This window comes from Euprymna scolopes, chromosome 6 (genome assembly GCF_053919585.1).
Source record: "Euprymna scolopes isolate OS-2025 chromosome 6, ASM5391958v1, whole genome shotgun sequence".
Lineage (NCBI taxonomy): Eukaryota > Metazoa > Mollusca > Cephalopoda > Sepiida > Sepiolidae > Euprymna > Euprymna scolopes.
Window position 1 is genome coordinate 50,740,359 of NC_136487.1, and position 23,866 is coordinate 50,764,224.

Genomic DNA, 23,866 nt, shown 5'->3' on the forward strand with positions numbered 1-23,866 from the left:
CTTTAACAACCAAATTTCTGGCCGAAAACTGATAAAAAAGATTTTCCCAAAACTCAGCACCCCTTATGTCAAATCTCGAGTTTGTAGACTGAAAATTGACAGAGTAGTTTGGTAGGAAAATGTATACACGCACACATACACACACACACATACACACACAATTTCACTTTTATAGATATATAGGTAGATATATAGATAGGTGTCTATTTTTGTTTTCTGAATAAATTTTGTCTGCTCTTCATGGTGTCTGAACTGAGTTACTTCCCCTTTGCTTATGTCACGTGACCCAATATGTCCGCCTCATAAAATATATATATATATATACTTGATTGATTTATCTTGTATATTTTCAACTTATTAAAGTCTGTTTTCAAACGAAAAACCCCCCAGTTTTTTCGACATTCTCTTTATTAAAAGAAGTCAATTTATTTATTTATTAAATAAGTTAATTTATTATTTTTTATTTGTATTATAAAAAAGTGTTTTCGACATTTATGAAAAAAAAACAAAACGACAGGGTTTTGCAATATTTGTTTCCAAGTCGATTGTCTGCCCTTGTTGTTCATTATTACATTGTACATTATAAAGATTTTTTTCAGATTTTTCTTGTAAAAATTTTTTTTTCGGCCCAATAATAGACAAGCCCCTTTAATAGTTATTGTAACATTTATTTATTGTATATTTGATCCCCACCCCTTAGTTGTTTGTTGACTTCTCTGTTAAATCCCCAAATGCTCATTGAACTCTTGTAATGTATCCACAGATAAAGACAATTTTCACATTATTTTAAAGGTTTTCCTGGAGTGACTCCGAATGTTCGATCCATTCACGATTCGAAACGATTTTCATTTTGTGTTGTCAATTCTGGTTGTAGCGTTTGCCAACGGAACAAGTAAGTAAATGTTTTGTGTATGTGTGTAATTTTGAACTTTTTTTTTTTTTAACATTTTTAATACTAAAAATGAATTCCATGACTTCCGTAAAAGTATTTCAGTTAATTTGGATTCATCAGACTACTTTTCTCATCCTGAGTGTCATTTTCACAACGTTTTAGGCGATCTAACCTCCGACCTTCTTCAGGTGTCGGACTCGGGAATTTGGACAGAATTTCGAACGGAGCCCTTTATTTACTTCACAAGTTATTTTCATACCTACCTGACTCATTTTTTTTTGTTGTTTTTTGTTTTTTTTTTTTTTTTGTATTTTTTGGTTTGTTTTTTTGATTTAAAAAAAAAAATTTTTTTTTTTTTTATCAGTTGTAAATGCTCTTTATTTCATATGAAATATTTCTGTTTTACGAGCGTTTTTTTTTTTACAAGGAAGTCACCAATTATCAAGACCCGAAGGCCACTCGGGGATAAGGATTATTGCATGTACAGTAATCAATGGGATAATATCGTAGTAATCGCTAGTAATGGAGATCTGATAAAGTGTCTTACTTAAGGGGGTAGTTCATCAGGAACTTGTTTATCTTGGACTTGAAGACATCCAAGTTGTAGTCAGGTGAGAAACAGGCAAACGGAAGAGAGTTCCACAGGCGTGCAGTTCTAAGAAAGAAGCTTTGTTCATGGGATCTACGTTTTGATTTAGGCACAGATATAGTGGGGAAAATTTCTGACAGTGGTTTCAGCTAGACGGGTGTTTTTCATGAAAGATTTGCGAGGGGAGGGGGGACCAGAGATTAGAGCTCAGATAAGCACTTGCCATGGAAATAACGATAAAACAACGACAGGCTCACAATGTCCCTTCTGTGGAAGAGAGATTGCAGGGAAGAGAAAAGAGCATCCCCCATTAGGATAAGAAATCTATTTTGTACTCTGTCAAGGCAGGATAGGCTATTTCAGCAGCTCCTGCCCAGATATGGCAGCAGTACTCCATTCTTGGACGTACTTGACTTTTATATAAATAGAGGATTGCATCAGCAGTAAGATATCTACTGGAGCAGTAGAAGGATCCCACCATTTTTCCAATGACCTTGGCAACAGATTTGATGTACGTGTTCCATTTCAGATCAGGAGTAAAGAAGCTTGTCAAAACATGGAGCCTCCCCAAGACGAGAGCCATTCATTTTAATTGATGCCAGATGGGGATCAGAGCGTTGATGATGTAAAGAAAGAAGCTTGGTTTTAGATGCATTAGAGCGGTTCGTGATAAGATGGTGCTGATATCTTTATGGGAAACAAGCAATGTTGTTCATGAACCAATCGTAAAAATAGAACATTTCATATGAAATAAATAGCATTTAAAACTACGAAAAAGCACAAACAAAATGACCAGGTAGGTATAAAAGTAATTTTTATTGGCTGTGGTAATATTTATTTAATGTATATTTGATTCCCCTCCCCACCATCTTAACCGTTTGTTGGTTTATCTGCTAAATTTCCAAATGCTCATTGAACTCTTGTAATGTACCTTGTTCCGTCAGCCATGACTGGACAAAGATCCTAAGTAATTCAGAATTGCATTTTTCGATCGCCCACACTCTCTTTTTCTCTACCCTCTCTTTTTCTCCACCCTCTCTTTTTATCTACCCTCTCTTTTTCTCCACCCTCTCTTTTTATCTACCCTCTCTTTTTATCTACCTTCTCTTTTTCTCTACCCTTTTTCTCCGCCCTCTCTTTTTCTCTATCCTCTCTTTTTCTCTACCCTTTTTCTCTACCCTCTCTTTTTCTCCCCCCTCTCTTTTTCTCTACCCTTTTTCTCCACCCTCTCTTTTTCTCTACTCTTTCTTTTTCTCCGCCCTCTCTTTTTCTCTACCCTTTTTCTCTACCCTCTCTTTTTCTCTACCCTTTTTCTCCACCCTCTCTTTTTCTCTACCCTCTCTTTTTCTCCACCCTATCTTTTTCTCTACCCTTTTTCTCCACGCTCTCTTTTTCTCCACCCTCTATTTTTCTCTACCCTCCCTTTTTCTCTACCCTCTCTTTTTCTTCACCCTCTCTCTTTTTTCTTTCTAACACCTCTTAATTATCTTCATTTCGTTTTCTATTTCTTTTGAGATAACCGAAAGATTTTGTATGAAAATAATTTTTATTTAAAATCTGGTTTCATTGTAAGAACCCGGCTTGTTAATGTGTATTTCTAAAGAATTTACAGCAGAAATATATATGCACATATGTAGTTAATAATGTTTATATAAATACACTCCCCCCCATATATATATATATATATATATATATATATATATATATATATATATATATATATATATATATATATATAAGAACACATTTTAGGACTGTAAATTCTAATTTACAAGAATTTTTCTTCAACAGGATACTCAAAAAAGAAATATTAAGATTGCCTTAATCTGCAGGGTTTCAAAGAATACAGTCTTTTCATCAGAGGAAAGATATTAGCAAATGAATATTATAGCGAAGCTACGAATTTGATGCTATTGGCATAAACTGAAACTGCATGATATTTCTTTTTTATTTATTCAATTTACACCCCAAACAAGCCACAGTGCCACTTTGAAGTAGGGGCTACTATCGGGGACATAAGTTGCAGGGGTATTATGAAGGGAGATGAGTAGCAAGATGTCTGTTCACATTACACTTGAACTTCTGCATGTCAGTACAGTTGGGAAAGCAGAATCCCGGAAGGGAGTTCCAAAGTCTAGCAGTTCTGGGGGAAGAAACTATTGGAGTAGAAGGCTTTCTTACACCTAGGGATCACTACTGTGAAGGAGTGGGATTTAGCTGCTTGTTGGGTTTGTCGGGGGTATTCACGTTGAGGGGGTACAAGTGCTTGTAGTTTGTCAAAGCATTCACCATTAAAGTACTTGTAGAACATGATATGAAAACTTGCCATATAAGCAAAAGACGGTTAGTGTAAAGAGTTCATGAAATGGAGAACAAGACATAAAATTTAAAATCCAGTTTAAAGGATATTTCTAAACAAGAAATGTTCATAAATGTCAGTATGCATATATATATATATATATATATATATATATATATATATATATATATAGTAAGTTATAAAATATATATGGCGATTAAGCTACACTGAATATTCCGCGTTTCATCCACTCTAGGACTCTTCAGGCTTATGCGCGAATTTTGTGGTTGTCTGTCGTTTTTATATATGCACCTTCCATTGAGATTTTAGTTAGCCAATCAGCTTTCTAGTATCCACCGCGCCTTTCCTATCAGTCAATATACATGCACTTACCGGACAAAGGCCTATTTGACCTCTGGTTGACCTGTTCCTTTGTGTATGCTCTATTTAGCCTGGATATCTAGTTTCTTGACCTGTTTTAAACCTAGGTTAGGGTTTTTTTATGTTGGTTTATATATATATATATATAGATATAGATATATGTGTGATAGTTTATGTATATTCATGTTTATTTAATTTATTTATTTGTTTATTTTCTATTGTCTTTAGTTTTAAAATGCGGAATATCCAGTGAATCTTAATCGCCATATATATTTTATAACTTACTAACTAGCTCTACCTATGTATTGAGCACTTTTGAAGTAAATACTTAAAGTTTACGCATAAATTTATACTTTTGTATATTAATTTTATGTGAGTAAATGAAGTAGTTATATATATATATCTTTATCCGATTGGCAAAATTTTAAAATAATTGTAAAGAAATGAACCATAGCGGAAATTCAGTCGACTAAAATAATGGGGTGTATTCTAGCAATCTCGTTTTAATCGACTTATTTATTTTACTGACTTGTACATTTGTTACATGTAACTTCCCCCATTTTTTTTTTATTTTTTTTTCCTCACCCTGTTTTCCATCTTATTTTAGTCGACTGAATTTCTGCTATGGTTCATTTCTTTACAATATATATATATATATATATATATATATGTATATATATGTAGCTTTGCACACTCGCCATTGACCTATTTTTGTGTTTTTTTTCTAGACAGGCATCGGGTTAGGGTTAGGTTGTACAGAATGAACACCAGTTTTCTACAAGGAGGGGGTCGATTTTTGCAAGCCATTTTTGCAAGCCATCGTATCGGTTGGATTGACTTTACCTAATTTTAACGTTCGAAACTTCCAGTCGCATCATGGAGTAAGTAGCAGTAAGACGTCAGATTTTTCTTCACTTTCTTTTCCACTTTCACGTCACGGGTTCGAGCCTACCTTCCTACTACCACTTTTTATTTTTTGCTCAACACACACATCCAAACACCCGGACAATGCTGGGCAATGCTGGGCATCCAGGATAGTCTCCTCTAAACATGGTCCCAATTAGTCGCCCTTTACATCCAAGTGGCAATATGCTTTGTGTGGAGTGAAAAAAAAAAGGGAAGATAGTTCTGATTCCAACTCTACAAACGAATATACTGTCAATACATCCACTTGCTCCTTCAATTTAAGAAATACGACCTTTCCTTGCCTCATTAATATGAATACTGTCATCAATATGGAACAGAAGAAAAAAAAAATCTTTTTATTTTCTTTTGTTGATTGTCCCACAGGGGTAAGCCAGATGACGCGTGAAGCAATGGCTGGCGATTCTTTCATCGATTTGGACTGTCCACTCAATCCCCTCCGCAATGCATCAGCCACTTACCGGTGGTTGCGCAATGGGTCCGTGTTAGCTGCGTGTGCCTCCTGCTCAAATGGGACCGTTGACATCACAAAATACGCCACCCGCCATTCGCGGTGGGATTTCTCACTGAGAAACAACTTTCACTTCCGCATTTGGCGGCCGGACATTACCCAAGATGCTGGAAGTTATGTCTGTACTGATGATAATGACAGGAAGGTCATCCAGATCACGGTCAAGATCTTGGGTAGGTCAGTCTCTACTTAACTTTCTTTTGATTTCCCTTTTCCTTTAACTTTTACTTCTCTTTTTTCTATCTTTCCCTTTTTTCCTTTATTCACTTTTCTTCTGTTATCTTTCTTTTCACGTTTTCCCTTCCTTCCTTTCATTTTTCTTCTTTCTCTCCTCCTTTCTCTTTTTCTCACACTTGTCCATTATCTCTTTTTTCTTCCTCACTCTCTCTTTCTCTCACGATTTCTCTCACGATTTCTCCCACTCTCTCTCTCTCTCTCTCTCTTTCAATAGTTTTCTTATTACTCTTATTTCTGTATCTGTCGCCTCCTCTTTTCTCTGTTACCTTCTGCTACTTCCTTACTCGCCCCTTTCTCTTACTCTCTCCTTTCTCTTTCCACTCTCTCTTCTTTCTCTTCATTTTCTTCCTTCTCTCTTTCTCCCACTTTCTCTTTTTTCTCTCTCCATTTCCTAGTTCCCTCTCTCTTCTCCTTTCCTTTCCGTTTTCTTTTATCCGTTCCTCTCTCACTCACTCACACTCTCTCTCTCTCTCTTCTCCCCCTCTGTTATTTATTCCCTCCCTCTTTTTTATTTATATCTTCTCCCTTTCTTCTTCTTCTTCTTCTTCTTCTCTTATTCACTGTCGGTTATTTTTTGTCTCTCAACAGTTTTTTTTTCACCCTTGTAATTGTCACTCTTTTTTCTCTCCCCCTCCTCCCCTCTAAAATAAATAAAATCCGACTATTTTGGTTTCAGACAAATCTCAAATGAAATGTATTGTTTTATTCTGAATAATTATTGTATTTATTGATGTAATAAACTTGAATATTACTCTTTGCAATGTTTTTTTTATCATCATCAAACAAAACAGATCGTTTTTTTTTTTTACTATTTATTTCTCTTTTTATCTCTACGGAAAGATACGGTTCAAGGGAGATAAAAAAAAATTGTAAGAATTACCTCCCTTTAGTATTTGCTTTTTAAAATAATGTTTAGAAAACTGGTTTACGTTATATTCTATATCCGTCCGGCATTTTTTTTTAGGGGGGGGGGGATTTGAGTGGCAGATTAAATTACTGTACTCTTCTTTTTCTTCCCAGTCCAAGTCAGGAGAGTTCTATTCTATCTGTTTTTCCATCCACTCAAAATTTTAGTCGTATAAAATCGATTGTTGATGCCACTGCATTTTAATTTTTTTTTTTTTTTTTTTTGTCGGAGGCGGGGGAGGGGGGTTAAAAATTCAGGATTTATCGTATTTTGGAGTTCTTGTCCAGAATTCATACATATGAAGAAAAAAAAAAAAAGAATGAAAATCTGTATGATATATGTACACATGATGAATCGAGAATGCCAAATATCACGTAAATTGATCAAGTAGTTTTATTTTTAAACTAGAGGTAGTGAGTGCACCGTGCACCGTGCACCGATTAATCGGCAGGTAATCAGCCTTATTGGTCACTTTGTCGATTAATCGGTAATCGGACGATTATTACTTTTTTCTTTCTTATTTAATCAAAACAGTTTCATCAATGATAAGTGACTCGTCAGTTTGACGCATTAACACAGTATCAGTCAATTTTGACATTTGTAATGTGTCTGCTTTTTTTTCTCTTTTTTGCTTTATTAAATGAAATTACCACTTTCCTGTTTTTAGATAAATATAATTAAGCAACTAGATAAGAAAAGAGAAATTATAAACAAACTACAAAATACAAATTCCAATTCTTAAGTGAATAACTATAAGCTGATGCTCGGTTTCCACCCAAGCATACTGCAAATGTTATCTCTGCTCTGCACCTGCTGCTGTTCTACTGCCTCATCTATTCTTGATGCCTGCCTCCTCTGTTTTCATACTCTCGTCAATATTTAAAGTTGTAATGTAGAAACATTAGAGTTTCTCCATTCTTAGAGCACAGCCATTTCCTCGTAGGTTCAATACATATTGAAACATTATGTAAAAGAATACCAAAACATGAGATTCATTTATGAGAAGCGGAATACGGTCTCCATTTTTTATTGACCTCCCGTTCCGTGTCGAAACGGAAGTGCAGGTATATCCGAGACTCCTTTACTGAAGAGTTCTTTAAGGGGAGGTAATGGTTCATACTATCACATCCCTCTTCTTTCAATAATTGAAATGGAAAGAGAAAAAAAAGGAATTTATTTACAATGATGAGATAAAAAAGAAAATAAAAAGTCAGTTAGTAACTGTCTCATCTCTGAATCTTTTTTTTTTTTGGGGGGGGGGGTCTGGCGACACGTCCAGATTTGGTGGTTTGAATTGTCGTATGGTTGCTATAGGTGCCCGTGTCTGGCACTCCATGGGGTGTACGTTTGAAAGGTGCCTGTTGACATTTTGTACTGTCCGTCTCTATACTCGATGAACCGTCCCTGGTAGGTTCCTGAGGAATTTCAGTGGAGTGTATCTCTGGATGTGCTTCTGGAGGGGATTACTCTAAGATGCTGTCGATTTCGACAAAGAGTTTTTCGGGAGGGGGTCTGTACTATGTACGATCTTGATTCTCGGTCCAATTGTGTGACAACTGCAGGAGACCCCTCACCTGCTTCTTTATTTAACACACGTACAGGTTGTCCAATGGGCAGTCTGGGCAGCTCTTTTGTATGTTGATCATGGTATGTCTTCTGTTTTTCTTGCTTCTGATACAGTCGTTCCATTATTTTCTCCTTGTTAGCGTTTTGGTTGGTGCATTTGACTGGGATGTTCCCTGCTAACTTCCTTTGGTATATAAGCTTACCTGGTGAGGGAAGGGTATGATCTAAAGGAGTCGAACGCAAGCATAATAGTACCATATCCAAGTCATGACCGCTTGAGGCAGCTTTTTTGAATGCAGATTTCACTCCCTGGATACAGCGTTCAGCAAAGCCATTTGACTGCGAAAACTTAGGTGAGGATGTGTGGTGTTACAAACCCCATTCTTTTGCGAATTACTTGAAATGTATCGAGCTGAAGTGTGGGCCATTGTCACTTATCACTCTCTCTGGAATTCCTTGTTCTCCAAATATTTGCTTTGTCAGTTTAATAACTTCCTGACTGGAGAACTCCTTTAACACTCACACAAATGGGAACTTGGAATAATAGTCCGCAATGAGCATAAAGTTGAGACCTTCAATGTGAAATAAGTCGGTAGCCACTATCTGCCATGGCCTCACCGGAATCTCATGGGGCATCAGGGGTTCAGCACTCTGCATTTTTTGGTGCTGCTGGCAAATGGTACATTGTTGTACTATGTTGTCGATGTCTTTGTTAATGTTGTGCCAAAAAACGCAACTTTTAGCTCGGAGTTTAAATTTCTCCATTCCTTGGTGCCCATAATGTATTTTCTGTAATACCTCTTGTTGCATCGATTTAGGTATTATTATTCTGTTTGCTTTCAATAATATGCCATTTTCAATGGACAGTTCGTCTCGATAGGGCCAATAAGGTTTCATATTCTTGCCCATTTCTCTGAGAGTGTCGGGCCAACCTCTCAGAATAATGTCCCTCAATTCACATAGTGTGACATCTTCACTTGTTGCTTGGTTTATCTGAGCTAGCTTTTGGGTTGAAAATTGAACAAAATCCACCCTCAGATCCAAGTCAATAGCTTCTTTAGCTTTTTTATTTGGTAACCTTGAGAATCCATCTACTAGTGCCATATCTTTTCCAGGGCGATATACAATTATCATATCATACCTCTGCAAACGTAGTAGCATGCGTTGGAGGCGAGGTGGAGCTATACCAAATTTTTTAAGTTGATCATTTCCAAGGGTTTATGATCACTTTCCACCTGGAACGCACTTCCATAGATATAAGTCCAAAATCGTTCGCAGCCGAAAACAACTGCAAGGAGCTCCCACTCTATGTTGGCATAGCGTTGTTCAGTTTCTGTTAAGGACTTGGATGCAAAAGTTATGGGTTTACCTCCTTGCAGGAGTGCAGTGCCAAGTCCTTTACTTGATGCATCGACTTGGATAACAGTTTGCTTGGAAGGGTCCAAGTATGACAGCAACATGTCTTTGCAAATTAGATCCTTGATTTGCTGGAGGGATCTCTGGTGACTTTCTGTCCACTGGTATTCCACTTCTTTCTTTAGGAGATCTCTCAAAGGTGCTGTGAGATCGGACAGGTGTGGAATGAAAGGTGCCATATATGTGATGATTCCCAACACCCTCTGCAGGTCGGTAGTGTTTGCTGGACTAGGTAACATTTTTATTTCTGTCACCTTGCTGGGATCAGGGTGCATACCATTCTGATCATAGATTACACCAAAAAAACAAATTTGTTTCTTATTGATGGCACACTTTTCGCGGTTGAAGCACAGTCCTTCCTTTTGAGCAATTCTCATTAGATTGTGGAGGTTCATATCATGCTCCTCTTGGGGTTTTCCAAAGACAATGACATCGTCAACTAGCCCTAAGGTGCCAGAGCACTTCTCCATAATCATGTCCATCCTCTGGGCAAACACATCCTGAGACATCACCAGACCAAAAGGCATCCGCTGGAAACAGAATCTTCCAAAAGGGGAGTTGAAGGTAGTCAACAGTTATGAGGCTGCGTTTAGTTTAATGGACCAATATCCATTCTTGGCATCCAATTTGGAGAAATATTTGGCACCAGAGAGTTTATGTGCAAGTTCTTTCATTATTGGGGTCTTGTAATGGCATCTCGTGATGGCCTTGTTTAAATCTTTTGGATCTAAACACAGACGGAGCTTTCCATTGCCTTTCCGCACATAAACCAAGCTGCTGACCCATGGTGTAGGCTCGGTTACTTTCCGTATGATGCCTTGTTTTGTCATATTTTCCAATTCGGTCTGGATTTCCTCCCTCATATGTATAGGACATTTTCTTTGTGCATGTATGACAGGGGTGTTGTCTGGTTTCAGGACAATGTGATATTCACCCTCAAAATTGCCGATATTGTCAAAACGGTTTGGGTACATATTTACCAGATCCTGTGTTGAACGTACTGAGACTGGTGTTTCCTGGATTGCACAGTGTAACGTTACCAGTCTCAGGTCTCTGATTGAAGGTAGTCCTATGATGGTAGGCCCTTCTGTTGTCACTACAAAGAATTTGATGGTCTTCCATTTTCCTTTGTGTGAACAAGCTATTTTAACGGATCCATGTTGGGTAATATGAGAACCATTATAGGCTGTTAGAACAGTTGGTTCATCCTTTGTTGCATTGGGGAGTAGCTGTCCTGCTGCACTTATTAGGTGTGGGAACAACTCCCGGAAGGTACGCAATGGAAGTATGTTGCCTTCAGCTCCTGTTTCAACCTTAGCTTTCAGAAAATGGGTGCCTGGGAGGTTGGGAAGCTTGATTACAAGGTCTGTGAAAATCTCTGTCCGACTGTCGCCTTGTTCTTGAATAGAGTCAAGACATTTGTTCAAACTTGTTATAAATCCCTTCGTTGTCCCTCTGAGAGGTATTTACCGAGTGCATACAGTTGCCGTGTTTCCAGTGTTTGTACTGGTCCCTTTGTGCTTCTACATGTCCTGGTTTATTACCTCCATCTTTCCATGTTGTGCATGTCGGAAAACGTCCTGCTGCGTTTTTATTTTTGCTTGCGCAGACCTTAGCCCAATGATTTTGTTGTCCACACGCGGAACATGTGTTACCCCATGCTGGACATTTTTGCCTCGGATGGGAGCCTCCGTATCTGTTACACTGTTTGTACTTGATTGCATCTATTTCATGCTTATTCTGCTCTAGTTCAGCCAACTGTCTCATGTGGGTTATGGAAACTTCATGTGTCCTACCACAGTTTATAGCCTCTGGCAGTGTCAATTGTTCGCCTTTCGCTAGAAGCTGCTTTTGGAGTTCTGGGTGCTTTGTTCCTGATATAACCTGCTCGATGAGGCGTTCCTCCATTTCCTGGATATCCCGGAACTTGCATTTCAATACCTGCGATTCACACCGGGCCAGAAAGTCATCGAAATTCTCTGATTCCTTTTGATTATACTGGCGCAGGTAAAAACGAGCGATTCGGAAGTTTAATTGCGGCTGCAGTCTTTCCTCAAATTTTTTCCAAATTATTTCTGAATTATTCCTGTCGGCCTCGTTTTCGAATGACCAAGTGTTGCATCTTTTAAGGCCTTCTCCTCCGGACAGTAGCAGGATGTGGTCGACCTGTTTTTCCAACGAAGTAAAGATTACAATGTTGCTTAAATAATCGAAATGCTTCGGTTAGGTCTCTGGACGACCAATTCATCGACGGTTCGTTTGTAGCCATTGTATTTATTTATTTCGTTTAGTTCCAGACGATATAAATTCAGTATTCCGTTTATTTATTTTATTTATTTTTTCTTTTTTTTTTTTTTACTAAACTGACAGAACAAATGTACATGTATATGTGTTTTCCATGGAAAACTTAAACGTCTGAGAACTTATACATATACTTCCTAATATATGTGTTTTTTTTTTTAATGACAGTAATGTATATATATATATATATATGTATTTATTTATTTTCGTTGCATTTGAAACACGAAACACGAAAAACAATGCTTACTCACAGTTTGAAGCTTGGCGCCAAGTATTAATTTTTCCCATGCAGTCTGAACGTGGCCAATTTTATTCATTTATTTATTTTTTTTTTATATTTCTTTTACTGTCGTGTGTATATAATAGGGACGACCTGTTCGTAAGGTTTCCCAAATGGGAAACACTACTGCTTGCCAACTACTGCTTGCCACCATGAAACATTATGTAAAAGAATACCAAAACATGAGATTCATTTATGAAAAGCGGAATACGGTCTCCATTTTTTATTGAACTCCTGTTCCGTGTCGAAACGGAAGTGCAGGTATATCCGAGACTCCTTTACTGAAGAAATGGGGCTGTTGGTCCGTCGACCGTTCAGGTTGGAAGCTGGTTCGAAAAGGGAAGGAAACAGCTTGTCTCTCGCTTTTATAGTTGTTTCCAGTGGTATTTTGCGCATGTGTGGATTTCCTTTGAAGGGGAAGTGACGTTGTCCATGTGTGCGTATGTGTGCACGTATGTGTGCGTACATGTGTGTACGTTAGCGTGTGTGTGTATGCACGTGAATGTGGGTGTATGTACATGAACATATCTATGTGTGTGTACGTGTGCGCGTATGTATATGACAAGAAAAATGTCTTGAGATGTGAACGCATGTTTTTGTGCGAGACTAGAAAAGGCTCGCATAATACTCCCCTTCCCAGGAAAAAAAAAATATGCAGTGTATATTTTTTTTATTTAATTTCCAGTTGTGAGTTTATCAGCGTGTATGGTGCATCTCAACTCATATTATTGACTCAACTTCTTCCTATGTGTTGATAGGGATGTCCTGTAATTGTTTCTTTGTTGTTGCATCTGCTGTGTGGAAGAGAATGTGTATAGGCCTATGTGATTTTGCTCCTTGCGTTTGTTGCAGGGTAATGTCAGGAAACCGTGAAAAATGTTTGTCGAGCTCAAATTTTTCTTTATATTCGGTATGAAGTCGACAGCTCCGTGTTTATTTTTCTGCCGAGTCTGACGAGGGGTTTCGTCATTGTAGTTCATTAAGATTCTTGTCGGTTAGTAGTTCACTTGTTTTTCTTTGTTGAAATGTTCATTTTTTTTCTTTATCAAATAAAACGCGCATCTCACTCAAAACAATTAATTCCAAAAAAGTAGGGTCACCATGCATGTTCGTTTCACGTCAGTCAGTTGCCAGTTTGTAGAGGGACTTGTGGTATAGAAGGAAGTGCGTGTTCCTCTCACATTCGGGTGTCACCAATTTGTTGAGGTGCACAAAATAGGAAAAATGGATTGCTTTGAGGAAGGAACGAACAACGCGTTTATTGAATTAAACGAACTAGGATTTATTTTGTGAAGAAACAAATGAAGGAAAAGGGTACAGCACGTGTTTAGTTTGGCGTGCGTCTCTCGCTGTTAACTGGTGAGAAGGAAAGGCTATTGTTGTAGAGAGAGAGAGTGTGTGTGTGTATCAGTGTTTCGTTCAAACACATCTATTTCATTTTAAAATAACAGGGTCACCATCGTTTGTTGCGGACCAGGATATAAATATCCTAACTCGCTACAAAAGAAAATACTGAAACGAATGGAAAGAATGAAACAAAACTCAATTGTTGGATAAAATAAACATGTCATTTATTTTCTATTCAAAAAGGAATGTTTTAGGTGTAACACATGTTCATGTCCACGTGTGGAAAAAGGAGTGAGTAATGTAGTGGAAATGGGAATGATAGTCCAGCGTGTAGACAAAGAAAGTTGAAATGTAGACAAAGAGGGTTGAAATCAGTAAAGCTGTGCACACATGTTGGCACTTGTCCACGTGGAAATGTCTTCAGGCTACTAGCTGTGGATGCAAACTTGTCTGGTTGATGGACCAAAGCAAAAGGGAAAAAAGAGTGAGAAAGTCAATCCAGTTCATGGAAAGAAAAAGTGTGTAAAGTGTACGTACTGTCTGTTGGCTCTTGCCCCATGCATAGTAGCAGGTGACGTGGGGCGCACGCGCCCTGAAACGGGCCGTTTGTCCGGCGACCGTTCAGGTTCGAAAAGGGAAGGAAACAGCTTGTCTCTCGCTTTTATAGTTGTTTCCGGTGGTCTTTTGCGCATGTGTGGATTTCCTTTGAAGGGGAAGTGACGTTGTCCCTGTGTGCGTACGTGTGCGTGTATATGTGTGTACGTTAGTATGTGTGTGTATGCACGTGAATGTGTGTGTATATACATGAACGTGAATATATCTACGTGTGTGTACGTGTATGTTTGTGTGCGTGTATGTGTATGACAAGAAATATGGCTTGAGATGTGAACGCGTGTTTTTGTTCGAGACTAGAAAAGGCTCACACACCTTAAACTATATCTGATGATGAGACCCCAGCTTGCGGGCTTTGGGGAGTGTGGAGCCACCCTTTAATTGCCATTGCTCCCAGGTCCACTCTGACCTGGAGTGGTAGTACCTGTTACGGTCCCAACTATGGATTAAATAGAAACCAACTTGAAAAAAAAAATATATATATTTTCTATTAAAAAAAATGTTCTTTAAAATCACTGAATTCGGCATTAAATAACCTGAAAAGGGTTGATATGCTGTAAAACAAAAATAACCAATCTATTCTTGGGATTGACATCAAAATACTTCCAGTAGAAACTGGTTGCCATAATGGTTAATGGTTGGTGCCTGTCCCATCGACGAAACGTTGCATCCCTCTGCCTGTTCTACAAGTATTTTAATGGTGAATGCTCTGACGAACTGCAGACACTTGTGCCCCCATGACGTAGACACCCTCGACAAACCCGACAGGCAGCTAAATCCCTCCCCCACACACAGTAGAGATCTCTAGATGTAAAAGATCTTTCTACTCCAGTAGTTTCTTCCCCAGTTCATGCTTCCCTAACTGTACTGACATGCAGAAGTTCAAGTGCAACGTGAACCGACATCTTGCTGCCCAAATCCCAATATAGTGCCCCAGTAGTTGCTGCCCCTGATAGTAGCCCCCTACACCAAAGTGGCAATGCGCCTTGTTTTGGGGTGAAAATGTAATAAAAAAAATAAATAAATAAAAAAAAAATCTAATTAGTAATTTATCTAAAAAAAAAAAAATGCATTATCTAAACTAGAAAAGATAAAAACGTACATGAAATGGGTAACACAGATCCAAAAATGAGGAACAAGAGTATGACTGATGAAGAATACTTTATTTTTGGTTTTCAATTGGTTACAATGTACAGTACAATAACTCAATGTAAAAACTGAAAGTTAGAGTAATAATTTTCTTTGACAGCAATTTAAAGTGCAAAATAAGAATGTTGATTCAATAGAAGTAGCAAAAGGAGAGAACTTTTGCTACTTCTATTTGTCTCTAATTTACCCCAGTCACAAAAGGATACATGTTAGCAGCACAGCATGCCTGTTATTTGGAAATACGGTGTAGACGGTGCATGTCCTTTCAGTGAATTGTCACCAACAAACAAAAAAAAGGGAGATAACTTGTCTTCGTTTACAATATAATTTAATAAATATTATTACCATTTCTAACAACAAAATTGTCTGATAAATCCCCATTAGAAAACCTATTAAGCAGACGATTAATTGGTAATTGGCTAATTTGCTTATAAAAGGCGTCCTTATTTTTAACTAAGAAAATCGAATTGTATGAGTAAGGAAAAGGGCTTGAAGAAACCAGAACTGATGCCTATAATTCAAATTGTCGATATCAGCCTTTTAATGCCTACGATTTCACATTAAATTACATTTTGCTTAAAATCGTTTAAAAAATAAATTTCATTATAAAAATAAAACTACTTGATCAATTTACATGATTTCTGGAATATGATCATTTCATTCCATCACAAGTACATCGTATAGATTTTTCTGTATTTTTGTTTTTTAATAAAAGGGGATTCTGAACATGCACCTATTCTTTTACACATTTACTCAATTATCTTCGTATACTCTATATTTCTATCAAGATTTTGGCTTCAGTATAATCTTATTTCAAATCCGTTGTTGGTCAGTGCCGTCTGGTTATGTGGGTTGGTTTCAGCACTCAAGGATTTTTCTTAATATACCAGCTGTGCTGTGTGTTTTGTATGGGATCAATCATCCGTTTAATTCTAATCTCTTGTCAGTTTTCCAGGATTTCGAGAACTGTTCCGAGTGCTTCTAAACTTATTGGCATTATCAATTGTTTTCATGTTCTTTCACCTCTCTGACAACTTCCATGCATTTATTTAGTTTTTCTGACTTTTTTCAGCACCACCCTGTAATCAGTTAAGATGACAAAATCTTCTATTTTTTTCTTGTTGAATATTCTCATATCTGGTTTTCTAGCTTGGATGAATATATTCATTTTTTATACTCCAATGTATCAGAGTTTTATGTATGTCATTTTCAAATATTGGCTCCAGTTTCTGATCATGCGATTTGTTTGTGTATTAAAAGTTTAGTCATTTGCACAATTCCCAGCCGACAATCTATCCAGCCCAATCATGTCTATCTTTATGATATTTTATTACTCACTAGGAATTTTTACATTGGTTGTTACCAGTGATTTCTCACTAGCTAAAAAACATGGTGTTCCCTGGGGTTTGAATGACAGCAAGTCTTCCTAGCTTTTTAGTAATTTCTGCTTTTTTTGATCACTATTAAAATTCACTTTGTGTTCTCACGCCAGCTGTTTGTTATAGTAATTTATAATGTTGATAACGGCTGATGGTTTTTGTTGGTATTTTGAGTGACATTAAACCTCTTCTAGTCGAGGTCTGGATGGTGCTCTCTCTATTTGTGTGTGTGTGTGTGTGTGTGTGAGGGGGGTCATATTTTAGCATTTTTCTTATATTATTACCCAAGCAGTTTCTGGTCTTTTGGTTTCATCTTAGTACATCCCATCTGCAGTTTGTAGAGGGAATGGCAATATCAAAGCTGTTAGACTGCTATATACCTTACAATAATACTTTTACGTGTTATTGTATTTAAAGGGGAATGATTTTGTACTCAAAATTTGTGTCTTATTGCTCAGGCGAGATTTTGGGCAAAGTTATCTCCCCTGATTTAGACCAGCCAAAGAGAAACAGAAACAGAGAATTCAAAATGACGCTTACCGACACCAGCTTAACTAACCTCATCTTCAAATAATCCTTTACACGTGTAAGTTATTAAGTAAATCATTTATAATTGTTATTCACCACGGGATTGTTTTCATCCAATTATTTCCTTACATTTGCGTCCCATCATATCAACAAAAAGAAAAAATAAGAAATTCTATCCATACAAAACTGTATCAACTTTAATTAACAATTTAAAACAACCAAAAGTAAAGAGTGCCCAGGAATGTTCCAAGTGACGAAGAAATTGATAAAATTCTGCTCGAGATGGATATATTTGCTGATGACACCATGCTCTATAATAGACATGAGAGAAAAATGAATGTACACGTATTTAAGTCAATGGCAGAAACCTTAGAAAACAAACTTCAGTCTGTAGTGGAATGGATCTGTAAATGGATGGTAACATTTGTTGTGGACCAGGATATAAATACCCTAACTCGCTACAAAAGAAAATAATGAAACGCATGGAATGAAGGAAACAAAACTCAATTGCTGAATAAAATAAACATGTTTATTTTCTGTCAAAATTAAATGGTTTAGGTGTAACACGTGTTCATTCAGGCGTTGACGACTACATGCGTGGAAAAGAAAGGAATGAAGTCGAGGACGAGAAATGGCCATCCCGCACATAGAAAGGGAAATAGAAAGGGAGTGATGGCCTCAGCAAAACCGTGCATTCATGATAGCAGTCGTCCTGGTGGAAAAGTCTTCAAGCCAAGAGCTATGGACGCCGAACTTGCCTGGTTGACAAACCCAGGCAAAAGGGGAAGAAAGAGGCAAGTTGAATGGTGTTGTTGACTTTTATATCGGAGTAAATGTTCTGACTGCGCATGTCTGGAATTCCTTTCAGGGGAAGTGACGTTTCCCATGTACATGTGCGCGTATGTGTGCGTACATGTGTGTATGTTAGTGTGTGCGTGTGTATGCACGTGAATGTGAGTGTATATACATGAACGTGAATATATGTACGTGTCTGTGCGTATGTGCGTGTGTACATGTGGGTGTGTGTATGAGGATGTGTATATGTGTGCATGTGTGTGCGTATGTGCGTGCGTACATATGGGTGTGTATATGTGAGGGAAGACATGTTCGAACACATTTAATGCTACTAAGACTAAGCTTCTTTCCTTTAACAATTACAAGAAAATTCTTCTCAGCGTCCGATTACTATGATAAATAACATCCTTGCTGAGAGTTCATCTTTCAAACTCCTTGGCTTAATATTCACAGGCAACATGAATTGGAACAAATACATTGAGGACGTTGCCAAGACTGCTGCAAAGAAGGTGGGCTCCCCCTACCATGCTAGAAAATTACTCACAGCAGAGAGTATCTTATATCTTTACAAAGCCACCATGTGCCCATGCATGGAGTATTGTTGCAACATCTGGGCTGCTGCATCTGCCAACAGTTTTTCCCTCTTGGACATGGCCCGAAGAAGAGTTTGAAATCTGTTAGGTTTCATGCTATCAGCTAAGCTCAAACCTCTGTCCCATCGCTGCAATTCTGCATCTTTGTGTCTGTTTTGCAAGTATTTTAATGGAATGTGTCCTGATGAATTCCTAACACTTGTGCCTCCTCGACATACATACCCCTGACTAACCCAATATAAAATGGGAACAAAACAAACAAACAAACAAAAACACTGGCAGTGTCAAACTGTCCTCTTGTCAATACAATGCCCGAAAGTCTTTTTTCCTTTCTTTCCACAACTTGCAATAAATCCTCGTGTATTCGATATTATCTTCCACCGTTCGCTCTCGTTCTAAGCTTTCCAACAAAAAACTCCACTCAACTCCTGCTTTAGAATTCGTCCCATTGAACAATTACCAATCGTTTACATATGCAAATTAATGGCATACATTCACCAATCAGCGACCTACAAAATTATGCTTGTCTTTTCTTTTCTACATTTTCTGCTGACATTTTAAAGACTAAGCAAACACGAGGTCGTTTGCAAGATTGATTTCTATTACATTCACCCATTCTAAACTAAGCTGGTTTGTGATATTCATTAAAAGATTCAGAATAATTTGATTTAACTTTTTCAAGAGGAAGAAATTCACAAAGTAAATAATTCAAAGAAAATAATGCTTACCAGTCTTGATAATCTTTCCTTTGTAATTCCATGACACTTCTGGAACGGGATCACCACTTGCTATGCATCCAATTTTAGCATTGGTATGGATAATAGGCTGTTGGTACGTACTACAATTCAAGAATGCATGTTTTTCTGCAAATCAGAAGAGGAATACAATATTTTAAGAGAATCTTGTACACACAAATATATATTAGCAGGGTTATTCAGATTTACATAAGACAAAAGTGTAACATAACTTATATCCCTTTTACTCTACTCCTCTTTCTTCGCCCAGCCCTTCCTCTCTCTTTCTCTAGACATAAAAAAAAAAATCAGAGCTACTACCCTTTATATGATAACATTGAAAGATGCACATACATCTTAATAACATTAAATGATATGTTTATTTGACCTCTAAATAATTAATATTTTTTTGTTATTTAAGTTTTAATGTTATGTATCTAGGGTTATGCAGATTAAAAAAATACAAACTTTGTGGGTGTTTGCTGTGTATTTTTCAAGTTATATATATAACTCATCCACTTAAATAAGACATTTCCAAATTGGATTAAAATAATGGAGAAAATCATGGAAGAATACTATCTTGAAGAACTTTTGCCAATAACATCACTGTGTGTGTTACGCTTCAGGCACATCAAGAAGTTGAATGGTGTTCACATAATACAAAATGATCACAAGCAAACACGAGGTCATTTACGAGGGTGATGATTTCTGTTACACCCAACAAGCAGCAGAATCCCACCCTTCACTGTTGACATCTCTAGATAGAAAAAAAAAAGAAAAACTTCTACTCAAATAGTTTCTTCCCTTGGACTGTTAGACTTTGGAATTCCCCCCCTCCCATTTCCTGCTTCCCTAACTGTACTAAACTAAAGAAATTTAAATGTAATGTGAACAGACATCTTGTAACTCAATACACTACTGTTCCCTGTTAGACATGATTCCAAATAGTAGCCCGGTATGTTCCAAGTGGCAATCTGCCTTGTTTGGGGTGAACAAGCACAAAACTGAAGTTCAAAAGAAGAAATTGATCAGACATCCCCCTCTCAGTACAGATCAATAAGTCTCTTGTGTGTCATGAGTAAGTTACTGGAATCCATATTAAATAAAGAAGTAGTCAACCACCTCAGCAGAAATAACCTCCTTAGTGACATGCAATATGGTTTCTGTTCTGCTAGATCTACAGCTGATGTGCTAACAGTTATATCCCATAGGATTAGTGAATCTCTCGACAAAGGCTTCCTTTCGAGGGCAATTGCTCTTGACATATCAAAGGCCTTCGATAAGGTTTGGCATAAGGGCCTACTTCACAAGATTTCCAGCTACGGTATAACTGGAAATGTTTTCTCAATAATTAAATCATTTCTCTCTGATAGGTTCATAAGAGTAGTGGTTGATGGGCAGAAATCTGAGGCCAACAGTATTAATGCTGGAGTCCCCCATGGGTCCATCCTGGGCCCAACTCTCTTCCTGATCTACATCAATGATCTCGCAAAACACATACTAAATTCATTCGTTGACATCTATGCTGATGACACGACCATCTACGGCAACACATCAAAGCTCTCTCTGATTCCCTCTCCTCTGATCTTGAGCGCGTCGTTTCAGTGGGGTAAGAGATGGCTGGTTACTTTTAATGCATCTAAAACCAAACTCCTATCTTTACATCATCAACGCTATGTTCCTCATCTAGCATCAATTGAAATGGATGGCTCTCGTCTTGGGGAGGCTTCATGTTTTGACAAGCTCCTGGGTTTGACCTTTGCTCCTGATCTGAAATGGGACCCGTATATAAAGTCTGTTGCCCGGGCCGCTGGGAAAATTTGTAGGATCCTTCTACCACTCCAGAAGATATCTCACTACTGATGCAATTCTCTATCTATATAAAAGCCAAGTACATCCAAAGATGGAGTACTGCTGCAACATCTGTGTGGAGCTTCAAAAAACAGCCTATCCTGCCTTGACAAAGTACAAAATAGATTTCGTGGCTTAGTGGGGGATGCTCTCTTCTCTTCCCTGCAACGTCTCTCCCACAGAAGAGACGTTGCGAGCCTGTCGTTGTTTTATCGTTATTTCCATGGCAGGTGCTCGTCTGAACTCCAATCTCTGGTCCCCCCTCGCCAATCTTTTACAAAAAACACCCGTCTAGCTAAAACCACTGTCAGTAATTTCCCACAATCTTTATCTGTGCCTAAATCAAAACGTAGATTCCATGAACATAGCTTTTTTCTGAGAAGTGTACGCCTGTGGAATTCTCTTCCGTTTGCCTGTTTCCCACCTGACTACAACTTGGACATCTTCAAGTCCAACATAAACAAATTCCTTATTAATCGCCCCCTTAAGGAAGACGCTTTATCAAATCTCCAATACCAACTGTTACGATATTATCCCATTGATTATTGTACACAAAATAACTCTTATCCCCGAGTGGCTTACGGGCCTTGCTATATTGGTTGTTTTCTGCACAATATGATTTTTCTTAATATTTTAACTGTTTTTAGTACCATAGTTTTTATGGTGTCAAGCCTCCATTTGATATCAATTTCTCTTCGTCTTTTGTCTGGATTTATCTGGACTGCTCCTAGTGCTCCTGCAATTATTAGTATTACGGAAAATATTCTAATATTGGAATATTAGTGGAATTAATTGATAGTGCCCATTTCTTTGAAATTTTCTTTTTTATTAAAAATAAAGTTATCAATTGAATATTAGATGGTCAAGTGATGTTTGTGTGTGTGTGCTTCTAGGAAGGTACTAGTTTCTTTTACAATCCACAGAGATTTGAAAAAAAAAAAGATGGTCAAAAAATCAAAAATATAACAAATAAATGTTACCCTATGCAAGATAAGGTACTCTTCTACCTAGGTGGATAGGTTTTTAGTGTTTTTACTTAATGTAAAATGTTTATTTGGCTCAAAAAACAAACAGCAACAGTTATATATCCACGTATTTTGTATGTTGTTCATTTATTGCAATGTTTACGACTGTCAAACTCCATCTGGAAACAACTGAATCGTGACTACATTGATTCTTCGCCGCCATCTTTGTTATTAAGAATTACTCAACATTCAAATCATATAAGCACAACGAAAAATGGCTACAATGTATTTTTTAGGTAGCCATTTTTTGTTTTTTCCAAATCTTTTTATTTCTTTTTCTCCATTATTGTAGATTTTTGTGAAAGAAACCTATGTAAAAGCCAGATACAGCCAATGATGGAGTACTGTTGCCACATCCGGGCAGGATCTGCTAGAAGCAGCTTATCCTAGTTCAAAATAGACTTCGTAGCTTAGTGGAGGATGCCCTTTTCTCTTCCCTGCAACAACTCTCCCACAGAAGAGATGTTGCGAGCCTGTCTTTGTTTTATCGTTATTTTCATGGCAAGTGCTCATCTGAGCTTCAACCTATGGTGCTCCCCCCTCACCAAACTGTCACGAAAAATACTCGTCTAGCCAAAACCACTATCAATAATTTCCCACACTCTTTATCTGTGCCTAAACCTTAATGTACATTCCGTGAACAAAGCTTCTTTCTTAGAGCTGCATGCCCGTGGAACTCTCTTCCGTTTGCCTGCTTTCCAGCTGACTACAATCTGATTATCTTCAAGCCCAACATAAACAAGTTCTTGATGAACCGTCGCCCTAAGTAGTCCAATTTACAAAATTTCCACTACTTATGTTTACTACGCTATAATCACAATGACTAATGTATACCCTTTAACCCTTATCCTTGAGTGGCCTCTGGGCCTTGATGAGTAGTGATTCCTGTGAAAAAAAAAAAATCTTTGATAATAACACCCAGCATTAGTCAACAGAAAAGGCCACAACAATGCCCGCACGTTGCTAACTGACCCTGCAGAAGTTGAATAAACTGCGCTACAAAACACTGCTTCATCTGCCATACTCTCCAGACCTCTCACCTACCGACTATCATTGTTTTTTTAAGCATCTTGACAACTTTCTTCATGAGAAATGCTTCCAAAACCATAAGCAATATCAAAAACGCCTTCAGCGACTTTATCGCCACCAGAACGCAAGATTTTTACGTTACTTACATAAATACACTTGTTTTGCGTTGGCAAAAGTGTGTTGATTCTGATGGTGCTTATTTTGATCAATAAATTTTTGTTTGAGCCGAGATATGTTCATTTGAATTTAAAAGTTTAAAAACCGCAAAAACTTTCTAGTCAACTTAATATCTATACTCCTTTACATATGTTGTTCATTTATTGCAATGTTTTCTACATATTTAAATATGATTTATTATTGATTATCACTGAGCTTTGATCTTTCTCATAGAGATAAATTTGATCAACATTGTATGCTTAAAGAATGTTGGAGGACGCATTGGCTGAAACACGGGAATTTAAACATTAACCTTGCCGAAGACAATAGTCTAAAAAAAAAAAAAAAATGTCAGTAATAATGGT

General features: G+C 37.5%; 1 protein-coding gene across 4 annotated transcripts in view; it reads left to right on the forward strand.

Annotated features, from left to right (window-relative positions):
• Window positions 1-23,866, forward strand: part of LOC145277646 (tyrosine-protein kinase-like otk) — a 158,939-nt gene that overhangs the window by 52,476 nt on the left and 82,597 nt on the right. For 2 of the 4 annotated variants that reach the window (XM_080129233.1, XM_080129235.1), the window contains exons 2-3: window positions 793-892; window positions 5,452-5,769. In XM_080129233.1, the coding sequence (XP_079985359.1) occupies window positions 814-892; window positions 5,452-5,769 (397 nt within the window). In that variant the 5' untranslated portion in view covers window positions 793-813. The remainder of the gene's footprint in view (window positions 1-792; window positions 893-5,451; window positions 5,770-23,866) is intronic. The other 2 variants (XM_080129234.1, XM_080129236.1) reach the window with 1 other exon arrangement.